This window comes from Seriola lalandi, unplaced genomic scaffold (assembly GCF_002814215.2).
Source record: "Seriola lalandi dorsalis isolate HSWRI2012SDOR001 ecotype SW California unplaced genomic scaffold, Sedor1 jcf7180002054535, whole genome shotgun sequence".
In the NCBI taxonomy this organism is placed as follows: Eukaryota; Metazoa; Chordata; class Actinopteri; order Carangiformes; family Carangidae; genus Seriola; species Seriola lalandi.
In genome coordinates this window covers 94,296-107,161 of record NW_019525088.1, presented here as the reverse complement: position 1 = coordinate 107,161, position 12,866 = coordinate 94,296, and the positions used below count along the sequence as shown (strand labels likewise).

Genomic DNA, 12,866 nt, shown 5'->3' with positions numbered 1-12,866 from the left:
GTAGCCTATTCTTAATCTGTGAAATATATTGCTGTAATACTGACTATAATAATACAGTGCACATGTGTTTATGAAGGTATTGAAACATTGGTGTAAATATATATTACACAGACATTAAACCTGTACTCTAACAGTGTAAAATGCAGCTTTATTATTTGACAGAATATCAATTTAAAACTGAATTGCTCATCTGAAAGGTGGAGATAATTGTATATTTGTAATTTGTTTTTAAATAAAAGTGTTCACTGTTGTCAGAAACATCTACCTGACAGTGTTTCCCAGCCGCAATAAATCCCTGGCCCCTACCAGTAAGAGCATGAACATCATCCAAAACACCCCTGAATAGACACAGACACAGTAAATCTTTTTTGCCTGCGCTGCCTGCCACACAACACATAAAATGTCTCCCTCAAAATGGGCTCTTTGTGTGGTCAAGTGAATATGGCCTGAAGAATGAACCGCAGCGCTGTGACTCTTTTCCTGTTTCCCCTGTCTAAAAGCAGACTGGACTGAAATGAAGGCAGGCCCCAAAAAAATAAAAAAAAATAAAGCCAAACCAAGAACAAACCAGGCAATGAATTTTTAGCTTAAATATGGTCAGGTATCAGTAACCACCCCACCACCCCCCACCCCGATCAAAACCCAAATGGGTGGCTGAGGTTGTACCCTGTTCCTTGAAAATATGCGGTGTTGCAAAAGTTGTGCTGATTTTCACCACACTATACTTTACATCTCAACAACATACATACTGCCACGACAGAAATGAACTCGTTTCATCTTCTGCGTCACCTCAGTCTGACCTTTGTCTCTCACTCTCAGGGTTGTGCCATACATCCAATCCTCCTCTCCGCTCTTGAGCTCCATCGTGGGAAACATTTCACACTACAATGGCGGCAACAGCACGGGTTACTATTTGGGTGCCTTGTGCTGTGTTTTTGTTGGCCATTGGAGCTGTTTTTGGGAGACAGACAGAGAACAGGCTAAGGGTCTTTTCCCCTCAGTACGTCCCTGCTGCACAGAGACCGGGGCTCAGCTCATCGATCACTGTGCACCGGGAGGGAGGACAGACTCTGTGGGTGGGATGGGAGAGCATAACCGAGACATGTATGGATATGGATATGTATGAAGCTTATGCATGTCTAGTGTTTGCTGTTCTGTAACAAAATTAAGTTATGCGAGCGTGTGTGTGTGTGTGTGTGCGTGTGTGCGTGTGTGTTTGTGTGTGTGGGCGAGTGCGAGAGTGTGGGAGTATATAAAGGGGATCCAATAAAACATGACAGGGGTATGGTTCGGGCACAAAAAGTAGATGTTTGCATGGGTAAGGGGTCAAGAAGGAGTTCATTTGTCTGGCTGGAGAGGTCTGATGTGATAAAATATGCACACAAGCAGCATGTTCATACGCCCACGCAAGCACACAAGCTTGTGTTAACACACTAACCTCAGTCTCAGAGAACATGCTCCTTCACTCTGTTTGAACAAGACGCTTGGCTCCATTTAGTTCCTTCAGCAACGACTCCTCAGCAAGAGCTAAAGCATAAAAGAGCGAAGCACGTACACACGCAGAGGCCTGATGGATTACGGCTCTCTTGGCCACTGAAGCCTCTCAGCAGGGCTGGCAGACTAAACAGAGACCCCGTGCAGGCTGAGGGGTGAGCCAGAGGGACGAGTAAATACAAAGCTGATGGAAAGGGCCCCATTGTGGGACCGCCTGACCAGCAGTAGGGCCCAACCTGCAGATGATATGGAGCCAAGCAGATGACCCAACAGCAGGGAACCTCCAAGATCATTAAAGGCTTCGGCGTGGCCATTTGATCAGTGTTGAAACCACCGACTGAAAACACTGAACACAGCAAGCTGCTGTGTTTCCCCCTCGTCTGGAAATCAATCTGCGTGTGGGTGGGAGATGGCTATTTTCATTTCAAGTCATGTCGTACTGTTACTGAAAAAAATGCGTTGCAGAATAAAAGTATGGAGCATGTACGGGCTGATCACACAATGATTTATCTAGGTCAAGCTACTAATAATAATTGTTGAGAATATTAGACTAATTAGACATTTTACTTTACTAGAATTCCATCAAATGCACAGAGAATCTATTATAAAAGGCATAACACCAGGTTTAAGCAGAAACACACAACACTGATATCTTATCACCTTTTAAGTTGACATTGGATGAGTTCATCAGTTCAACATCCAGCAGATACAAAGCAACATTAGCATTCATTTGGACTCATATTTGTGCCCACCTGATGACAGTAAGTTTAATATTCACTCTCCTTTTAGCTCCGTTTAGGTTTCCACCAACTCCTGAGGGAAATATCTGGCTCTGTAGCTGCTAATTGCTCCACTTTGTTCACCAGCTATAGTCTCCAACTCCTCCGTTTGGTACTGGACAGGTCATGTAACGTGGGTTTTCAGAGCTTTTTCGCTGCAAACAGCTGCCTGCTACGGCCAAAAAGTACGCTGCTGATAGCCAGGAGAGTGAACCAGAACAATGATTTGGACAGCTACACAATGAGCTGAAACTCGCTATAAAGCTCCATAAAGCCAGGGGGAGCTGCATATTCAAGTGATAATCATCTGTAGGTTGAGCAACACCTTTCACACTGTCACATTGAATTTACAGTGTCATTCGATACACTGTTATTAAAAAAAACTATTATAGCTGGTCTAAGGCAACACTATCTAACTTTTGCTTAATGGCAGCAACAATTAAAGACGGGTCATAAAGCAACGTGACCCAGTAATCTCTCATCTTTGTTAACATTAGCTAACATTAGCCACCATACGTTTCTGGTCATACCAGAAGAGATAACGCTGTATTGCTGAAACCCCTGTGTGTATAGAATTGAGCAAACTTGTGTTTTACTGCTCTCAACTTTGGTTTCATGAGGAAAGTAGCCTTTTTGTTATTGTAAAAGTTACATAGTCTCTATTGAACAACATCATAAAGATTCTTCAAAAAGACTAGACACCAGTGATATCCAGGATTAAGATGACTATATTAGGGGAAAACCATGAAGGGATAACTGGACATTGTATTCTTACTGGTGGCAAACCTCAGTGAAGTTAAAAACAGATCATTCACCCAGCATGTTCTCACCGCTGGACGTGACGACACATGTTCTGCCATTAACTGAACATAAACGTGGTCTTTCCCCCCCCTCCCCTCACGCAAATCAGAACCACCTGCCCCCGGGCCCTGAGAACTGGCTGGTCCTCTCTCCGGACCTCCTTGGAGAGAGAGAGAGAGAGAGAGAGAGAGAGAGAGAGAGAGAGAGAGAGAGAGAGAGAGAGAGAGAGCGCCTCTTGTTTGGACAAACGTCAGGGCCAGCTCCGGGGCTCGTACATGAAACGAAGAGTGGAGCAGAGAATCTTACCCTTCACATAGCCTCCTACAACCTCAGGCCCCGTCTCCTCCCTTCTGAGCAGGGCCCAATATTTTTTAATTACGTACAGGAAACTCCTGTTACAAAGGACACTTTCTTAGTCAATCTGCAGGGAGGCTGTGAGGAGTTCTGGGGTCACCCTCCCCTTTTTTCTCTGTCTGTCCCTTCTTACTTAGTGTGTGTGTGGGCGGTAGATGTATCCACTAACAAACTGGAGAGCATGCCACCCAGAGATTCGGGTCACTGCTGACAGCCTACCTTCCCAAAGTCAAGCCAGCACCTCACCTGGACCAAACAAACCAACTTCAGCATCAACTTCTGTCTTACTTTCTTGTTCACATAGACTGTATTGTCAATATTAATACTACTTTATACAGCAAGACAAAGAGTTAGACATGTCAGTAAGCTTTCTTCGCCCTCAGCTTCTTTGCTCCGGTGGTCTCTAACTGACAGGAACTCAGGCACTATTTGTTATCTTTAGGCCCAATAAGTCCATCTGGTTTTGGTTTGGCTCCTTGAGCTCGCCCCTGGAGATGTGGATGGAGGAGACTTAGGGGTGAGGTGGTGGAGGGGCAGTTGTAGGAGGCATTTTTCTCCTCTTAAATTGAATTTCTCACCATTCTAACCTGGGCCTTGGACCAGGGATAGAGCGAGAGCTTAATGCATTCGGCTTCCAACCCTGAGGCTCTTGAAAAGCTATGCAAAAAAAGTAAGTAAGAGTGAGGGGAAAAAAATCCTTGGAAGAAATCAGTATCACCTGTTTTGCCAAACGACTTGCATGTTCATAGTAATGGCTATTAACTGACTCGGATTCTCTGCCTGTTTGAGGAATGTATGAACTCTCTCTGAACCATTCCTGACATGAAAGCTCTTATGTCTGATGAAATGATGTGTGAAAATAAACAAATAGTAGACATAACAAAGCTGTCAGTCCTTGATAGGAAATTATGGATGGAAAGTTTTTGAAATTCATGTGTCAGGTGTTTTATTTTAATGTTGTAAAAATGTTATTGAAGTAAGATTTTTAATAAATGTACCTTACGCCAGTAGAAATCATTTTCCAAAAACAGGAATATCTGTAGCAAAGGTCCCTACAACGTTGATGGTTTCAGTAGTCAACTTAAAATAATGTAATCTATCCAGCTAACTAGCATGCAGCCAGGGCCGCTGGAAGATGTTTTAAATTGGGGGTGCTGTAGTGGGAGGAGCATTTTACCCCAACCCACACAATACAACCCATACAAATACAGCATAGCGACAATACTACTACACACACACCAAAAAAGCAGCAGCAGTAACAACAGCAGCAGCCAGTTGTATAAAAAAAAAGGACTCAGTAATGCTATTACACAAATAGTTCACAATAATGCCATAATATTGCAATACACATGTCCAAAAGCCCATAGCGCATGGCACACAAGAGCATATCCAAACACGCACATTTCTTTTTAGATATATCAGTGTGATGTTTAAAATAATTGACAACTGAATATTTAATGGCTCAGCGGCAGCTTACAATACCACACCATCAAATGTAGGTCTCTATATTCACTAATGGGTCCAAAAGCTCAGTGAGCACAGCACACAAGAACATATCCAAATACGCACATTTTTCAACAAAGGTATATTGGTGTGATGTTGACAAATGAATTTTAAAATGCTCGGCGGCAGCTTAAACCAAATAACTTACCTTGAGCTGCAGGCCAGGTGCTCCAGTAGTTGTAATAATCCAAATGCGGCCTTGCGCTCAGGTGTTGTGGAAAGTCTCTCATCAGGGCATGGATGTCCAATCAGTTCAAAATATCAGTGTGGACATGCATCAGGAAGAGGAAAGTTTGTCTCTTTTGGGTCATGGTATTGCGTAGGCATGTTTTCACGCAAGGTGGCGAAGGTCCGCTCGTATTGAGACCACAGAAATGAGCAGGCACAGAAGTGAGTTTTTCATCTTCTGTAAACAGAGTTCTTGTTTGTGGCTGGAGCTTAGGCAGACATGTTGCTTCATCTTTAACTGCGACACGAGACTCTCTGGTGACATCCTCTAGCATTTTGAGTTGGAGATCAGGACGGCCTGGGTCCAGCTCCTCGGGAAGGTGAAGGGGTACCGAATCGACCGGTTGCCCTCTGCTGCCTCTTCACGTAAGCAAAGCACACAACCTGACTTTACTCTGCAACGGTGTGAAGCCACTTCCATTTAGCAAACGAAGTTGGTGTAAATGCACGGCTGAAAGTTTCTTTCCCAAAACGTCTGGTCGGAAATAGGAAGTAGGAAATAGGAAGTAGAGTGGCTGGAAAGGCTCCTCAAATGACAAATGTCAGTCCTACCTTGACACCTGTTAGTAGCAGGCTCCTCAATGGTGGCGGAGCTAACGACTTCGGCGGGTGCCTGTCTCCAAGGAAAAACTACAGCCAAACGAAAACGATGTTGGTGGAGCTGCTCTTCTGCGAAGGCTGGATTTTATCCAGGCTCTCTTTATATGATGGTTTGCCCAAAAATTCAGCAAAATGCTTTTCCTCCATTATGATTTTATCCTTCGATTAGCTATCAATGCTACAGCAGCCGGATGTAAACTTGCGACATAACCCGCCCTACACTGCCTCTGATTGGCTAGTGGTCGTGGCTTCCACTGCTTGGATTGGTTAGGGTTAGGCATGAGGAGTGAGAATGGTTAGGATCACGGTAAGAAGTCATTCTATGGAGTAGAACCTACGGAGCCCCTGAGGGGTAATGGGGGAAAAAAACTTAGGGGGAATCTTTGACTTTTTCGTGCGCACCAGAAAGAAAAGATTTTTTTTTCGCCCGATGGCCCTTTAGGGGCTCCGTAGAAATCTGTAGTTCTGGAAATATTCCAAATCATTTAAAAAGCCGACATCTGTCATAAAAATCCATATAATGTTGTTGTGTCAGGATTGGAAAATTAGGAAAATCTCACTATAACTAGCCGCTTGCATGCTTGCTAGCTTGCTAGCTAGTTATCTCACCAGATCTATAATTGTGTGTTTTCATCATTGAATCTGCACTTGAGATGCTCAGTATACACATTTATTTTCATCAACAATCAATATCTGAGGAAACTGCAAGAAGAAGTGACTTCTTGAAGTTTTTCACTGGCCAGGACAGGACTTGCTTATGACTGTGTGTCCTTTTCACTTTAAAGTTACACTTGTTAATTATTTATTTAATCTTCTCTTTCAACCCGCTTTGATATCAGACATTCTGTAAATAGGCTACTCCTAAGGCCGGTTTTCATTTTTAGCTGCACATCTTCTTTTGTCCACTTTCTAAGAAGAAATTCCTCAAAAGGAGCCTGAGCTCAAGTCGATTTCAGGTTTTCATACGGATGGAAGACAGTTTGTCCCTCATCCATCTTTCTTGTCACTGTCCAGTGCACGATATATAAATCAAAATGGAAGAAAAATGAAAATAACCCAAAACTGTGAATTATTTCGTCGGCCCTTACAATTTTATGGCCATGACAGTCTTAAACTACTGGATGTAAAAAGTGGTCAACTACCGGGATTCTATGCTTTTTGGTGGTGCAGTTTGCTTTTCTGGTATTTCTGTACAATTAAGTACACGTTTCCCATGGTACTCTCCCATAAAGTCTGCACGTATCCCTGACTAACCCTGTGGGTTCTGTAAATAAGACCTCAGTGTCTTTTTAAGGATAGAGCAGGCTGAAAGTTAAGGTATACTTTGTGGAAATTGAAATGTTCTTCAAATGTACATGCTCATCACAAACTCACATTCACCTCACTGTTTCTTCATTGTCATTCATCTTCATTTTTTCTGTTTCTCAACCCCTCTTGTGACCCCTGTAAATATCCTTGATAGCCACTTCTTTTTTCTCCAGAGTCAAAGCCCCATTCCCCCGACATCATCATCATCCCACACACTCAGTTTATTTTCTCAGGTGAACAAACTGTATTGCACACACTGGCTCCCTCAGATGCTCTTTATTAGGCTCCTGGAATCAGCTGTACTTTCATCTTGAATAAGGGTGCGTGTTTGTGTGTTTAAGGTTTACAGAGACCTGGGCTGAGATTGTAAAATTCTCACTGAAAATAGCTCACTACATTGTGACAGACAGACAAAATGCTTCACGAAGACTGCTTTTAATCACACAGAGAGTATGTTTTCCTCTCAATAACCCAGAGACAGTATAAAGACATGAAAAACGTTTATGTGATTGTCTCAGAACTAGATATACCAAAGAAAACTGGGACTCATGTTGAAAACATTTGGTTGAGTTTAGATTTATGCTTCACATTAGGAGACCACAAATTGGCTATAATTTGTTTTAGAAAGAGTGTATCATTACTCTAGCTTTATGTATGTGACAATTTAAAAATGCTATCTATTAACAAGTGGCATACTGTTCTTAAAAAAACATCACATTGTGTTTTCATTTCTTCTCATTTAAAAAAAGGCATTATTCACAGATTATTTTCAAGATAACTTCTACAGTGTGACAGAGCATTTACTAAGACTTCGACATCTTTGGGTAATTAAAGGGGCAAAGGTTTGTAGTCAAATTCCCATCTTCTAATTTCTCTCCTCAGTGGCCTTAAAGATCATATTTTAAGTTCAAAAGTTGAAAAGTTTTCCATTTTTGGCCAACATTGTTATGCTTTATTTTTATGTGTATTTACTATGTGTAAATATTAATAATGACAATAAACTGAAATGATCCGAGCTGAGCATTTCACAATTACACAAATCACTGTTTTGGATTCAAAGTTCAAGTTCTTTATTTGCGCAGTTCCCCCAACCTTATTTATGCACACATTTTTAATGAACACTGGTTTTTATTTCTTCAATTTCTTTGCCTTCAACTTTAAATTCATGAACCTATGTTTTATTATATTATTTATTGTTTTTGATACTCTCAGCTGTAATCTATGTGGTCAAACTGAACCTTCACAAAAGTGGAATAAAAGCAAACAAACTCTGATTTAAGACACAACTTCACTTTAATGGGTGTGTACACACTTATCAAATACATGCTGAATTTGAAATTGTTAACACTCGGTGAGGACAACTTCTTTTACTAGCACTCCGTGTTCAACAACAGTTAATGTCACATTCATCATGAAGTTAAAATAAATTCACATAAACTTAGTTGAAACGATATTTTATCCACTTGGGCAACATTAGGTAGGTAGTGTGTTACTATCAGTTAGTGAACCTTCACAGAAGGTATTTCAAAGGTAACTCTGTAATGTGTAAAAAGCTTCTACAGTGACAAGAATATGCAGCCGGAGTGGCTCTAGAGTGGTATGACAGCTCAAGCACAATACAATAAAAAAGAAAAGAAAAAAAAAAAGTATTAAACAGTTATTACTCTATTTATCAAGTTTAAGCTTTAATAGCTGATAACACAAAAACACATAACATGCAACAAATAATGAACACCTAGCTCATAAGACATAAAAAGTGAAATGTATTTGCTTATGAACACCAGGACAAAGCAGGATGAAACAGATGGAGGAGACGTGGAGGTCCGACCACACAAGCGTTTTCAATGGAACTACGGTAGCTTCATGTATAATATATGTTTATATAAATATCAGTATAAAGTGCACATACTACAGCTCATGACACCAAGCACACAAATTCCATTCTCTCCATACGTACATATGAGAAAATCTGGATTTTACTCTACAGTTCAGCAGCTATTTACAGCCCAAAAAGAACATTCCTAACTGAGAGCACAGATTATTCCAGTTGCATTAATATGAATCATGCTGTAGCCTTCACACAGAAGCAGTTGAGGTATGTTTCTAAACGTGAGTTATTATCTACAGTATCAGCAGTAAATGAAAACAGCAGCAAACAATGACAACACAGTGTATTTGGTTATAGGTGACTGAGGGCGAGTGGATACTTGAAAGTGAAGTAGATAGTGCAATATATATTTATATATATATATATATGTATATACGTACATATATATGTATGTATGATAATATGGGTCTAATTAAACTAGGTTAGATTCTGACCACAGCATCATTTTGAAATGCCATCTACAACAGGATGAAAAAAAATAAAAATAAAAAAAACCTTACAAAGTAATGTAATGTAATAAAACATCACCACAAACTCAACAGGTATTTAGTCAAGAGTTATTACTCTCATTATCATGATTTCATCACATTAATTGCAAGACAACTGATTAACATTATAAGATGTTCTTCATCTGTCTTTTCATTATTCATGGAAAAAGTAGTACAGTACAACACTTGCTGCGACTATCAACTATTAAATCTCACTTGAATAAAACTGTTATCTCTTTTTATATTTTGCTCTGGTATATTGGTTACATTAACACAACACAGTGGATCACATTTCAGGAAAATGCTGCAGATGAACTGACTGAAATTTAGGTCATTTACATGGACAGGAGGGTTGGTCCGAGTGGCCATGGCTGGAGCCGTCACATCACTGTAGAGCCCTAAAAAAAAGAAAAGAAAAAAGAAAATGATTATAATTGGGACAGTCATTATTTCTGTAACAGGCAGGTACTGAATGCCTTGTCGCTTCTATGCTGCCCTCCACAAAATCTGAGACATGCTTCCCCCTTGTGGATGTTTTGAAAGGGATGAATGTAACATTTACATCTCTTATGACAAGCAATAAGATTCTGTTCAAAACAAATTGAAAAAGTGACATCAAAATAAGACGAAAAATGAATCAACAGACCAACCTCAACTATCAGTCATGGGCACACATGATGATCGCCTTGATCTGCACATAGTTTTCTGGAAATAGAGAAGGTCAACAATAATATATTTCAATGTATGATTAATTAAAACAAATGTATTATCACAGTGACACATAAGTGTCCTTATTCCCTCAACATATTTCTTTATGTCTAAATTATTTTAAAAATTTCATATTTAACTTACTATAGCATTTCTACCACATAAATAAAAATAAATAAATAAATAAAAACACCTAACCCTAACCTTACTAGAGCACTAAAATCACAAAGAGGCACAAACACAAATTCCACACAGAGTTGATTGCCATACGTTCATAAAGCCTTAGATTTGTGGTCACGATTATTTCATTATTTATCTTATTTATGATAAATGCAGTCCAGGACCGTGTATTCTACCTTTGTATAAAGGTGGTGATGAAGCACTGAGTCAGACAGCCAAGGATGTCTTAAGGCCTCAGCTGCCCCCATCCTCCAACTGATGAGAAACACAATGACACATAAATATCATTTAATGCACAGACTTGTATTTCAAATATGAGCAGATGTTAATCTCAGTTTAGGACTGAGACACTGCAACACATAGACAAAAGATGATGGTACCTTTTATTTACAATGAGGAGCCTGGAGATGAAATCTTTGGCTTCTTTGGACGTCTCCACAAACTCTTGTTCCTCAAAGTTCCACTGACAGGCCAAGATGTTATTCAGAGTCTGGTTGTCATCATCACCGAGGAAGGGACACAGACCACTCAGACTAACAAGAGGAGACAAACAGTCATTAACTTTAGTCTCTTAAAAAAAAGTGTGTCTGTGTTTGTGTGTCTGCTTACATCATGTAGGTGATGACACCGAGGCTCCACATGTCTGTGTTGAAGGACACAAAGTCGTAGTTGATGACTTCGGGAGCGAGGAACTCTGGCGTGCCGAAATTCACTCGCAGCTTCTCCCTTGGTTTATATCTATGTGGGGATATAAATCAATTACATTTTACATTTTTCATGATTACAGCAATGGACAAAACTGTCAATAAAATAGAAGGAAATACCATTACTTACATCCGGGCGAGACCAAAGTCGATGATCTTGATCTTATTTGTGACTCTGCTCACGCACAGAATATTTTCAGGCTGAAATTTATAACAAAACACAGGATTTTAACTGAGAGGCTTTAAATAAACTGCAGGAATGTATGAATTCTGTGTAAAAAGTGTCCTAAAAATATAAGTGACTTTGTTACCTTTAAGTCCAGGTGTAGGATGTACATTTTGTGCATGTGCTGCAGGCCCTCGCAGATCTGCCTGATGAACACCACAGCGTCCAGCTCCATTAAAGTGTAGTTTTCATCAATGATCCTGTCAAACAGCTCCCCTCCACCAACACTAAGGTTAAAGACAAACGCATAAAAATCAACAGTCAAACCCCAAATTTTTAAATATATATATATTACATGTAAAGTATCATTTTACTTTAGCAAAATTGTCCGTACATTTAAGAATAAATTTCTCACGCAAAATGAATTAACAATTAAATTACTTAACAGAAATTCCGTTGGGCCCACCAATTTAATTTAACTTAACAATTTAAGTTAATCAAGTTATATCTTGTTATAAAGTGATCAATAAGCTGTTTTGAAATTAATGAACACGTGCTGAAAATATAAAAGAAGGAGCATACTATTCAAGTACAAGGATGATGTCATTCCTTGACTCATAAGCTGCATAGAGCTGGATCAGGTTGGCATGGTCCAGATTATTCATGACCTGGATCTCATTCTTCACGATCTCCTACCAAAAACACAGGCGCAGACAGACGGACAGATGCAGAAGCAGACAGACACAGTTGCAGACATACATTGACACACAGACACACACGCCAAGTGAGAGCGCGCACACATGTGCACACGCACGCACACACACGCACACACACACACACACACACAAACACGGACACGGTGAGAGGTGTCAGCTGTTCTCTGCTATGAGACAATGCATCTTCTCTTCTAGGTCAAATATTTCTCACCTAGGTGAGAAGTATTCCCTCTGCTTCTGTGTGGCCTTGCAGTGGACTGGTATGTAATAAAAACTGTAGCTAAGCCCCTCTCCTGCTTTTTATATCATGTGGCGTGGCTCTCACTCCACTTATCAAAATAGGACTAATTCATTATCATGACAGTGTGCGTTCGGTGCTGTACCTTTTCTTTCTGACTCCTGGCTTTGATGACCTTTGCTGCCAGAGTGAGACCAGAGGAGTTTTCGACACATTTGTGCACCTGACCGAAACGACCCCTTGAAGAGAGAGAGAAGAGAAAAGGAAAAAGAAAAAAAAAAAATGCAATTTCCACAGTTGCCAAGTCTATCATCTCAAAATCGTACATCCTAGAAGCCTAGAAACAGTTGTGAAACAGGACAGAGGTAGTGTTTCATGTGTTTTCCCATGACAAATCAAAAACTGATCTTACTTCAAACAGGGATGTTTTAGAAGAGTGCTGTGCTTAATCTGTTATTTCATTAAATCTGAGCTGGGCTCTGTCTCCTCTTTGAAGACTTGGATTAACACTTAGTGATTAGCTACCAGCTGGCACCGGGGATACAGTTTCACATACCACTCAGTCCTGAAGTAAAAATAACTGCTGTGACTCTGAAGTTATGAACCAGGGGAGAGAAGAGGAGAGGAGACGAGGGTGGACATGGGGTGGGGGTGCGGGGTGGGGGGGGTTATGCAATTAGGCTTCATGGGAATTGAAACTCTCTCTCACTA

General features: G+C 40.4%; 1 protein-coding gene across 1 annotated transcript in view; it reads right to left on the bottom strand.

Annotated features, from left to right (window-relative positions):
* Positions 1-8,341: 8,341 nt before the first annotated feature.
* The window catches only part of mylk4a (myosin light chain kinase family, member 4a), an 11,289-nt gene continuing 6,764 nt past the window's right edge, over positions 8,342-12,866 (bottom strand). Inside the window, exons 6-14 of the mRNA XM_023414563.2 lie at positions 12,301-12,492; positions 11,784-11,893; positions 11,347-11,488; positions 11,166-11,236; positions 10,941-11,069; positions 10,712-10,864; positions 10,508-10,586; positions 10,094-10,148; positions 8,342-9,841 (exon numbers count right to left, since the gene is read on the bottom strand). Coding sequence (XP_023270331.1) covers positions 10,095-10,148; positions 10,508-10,586; positions 10,712-10,864; positions 10,941-11,069; positions 11,166-11,236; positions 11,347-11,488; positions 11,784-11,893; positions 12,301-12,492 — 930 coding nt within the window. The 3' untranslated portion in view covers positions 8,342-9,841; position 10,094. The remainder of the gene's footprint in view (positions 9,842-10,093; positions 10,149-10,507; positions 10,587-10,711; positions 10,865-10,940; positions 11,070-11,165; positions 11,237-11,346; positions 11,489-11,783; positions 11,894-12,300; positions 12,493-12,866) is intronic.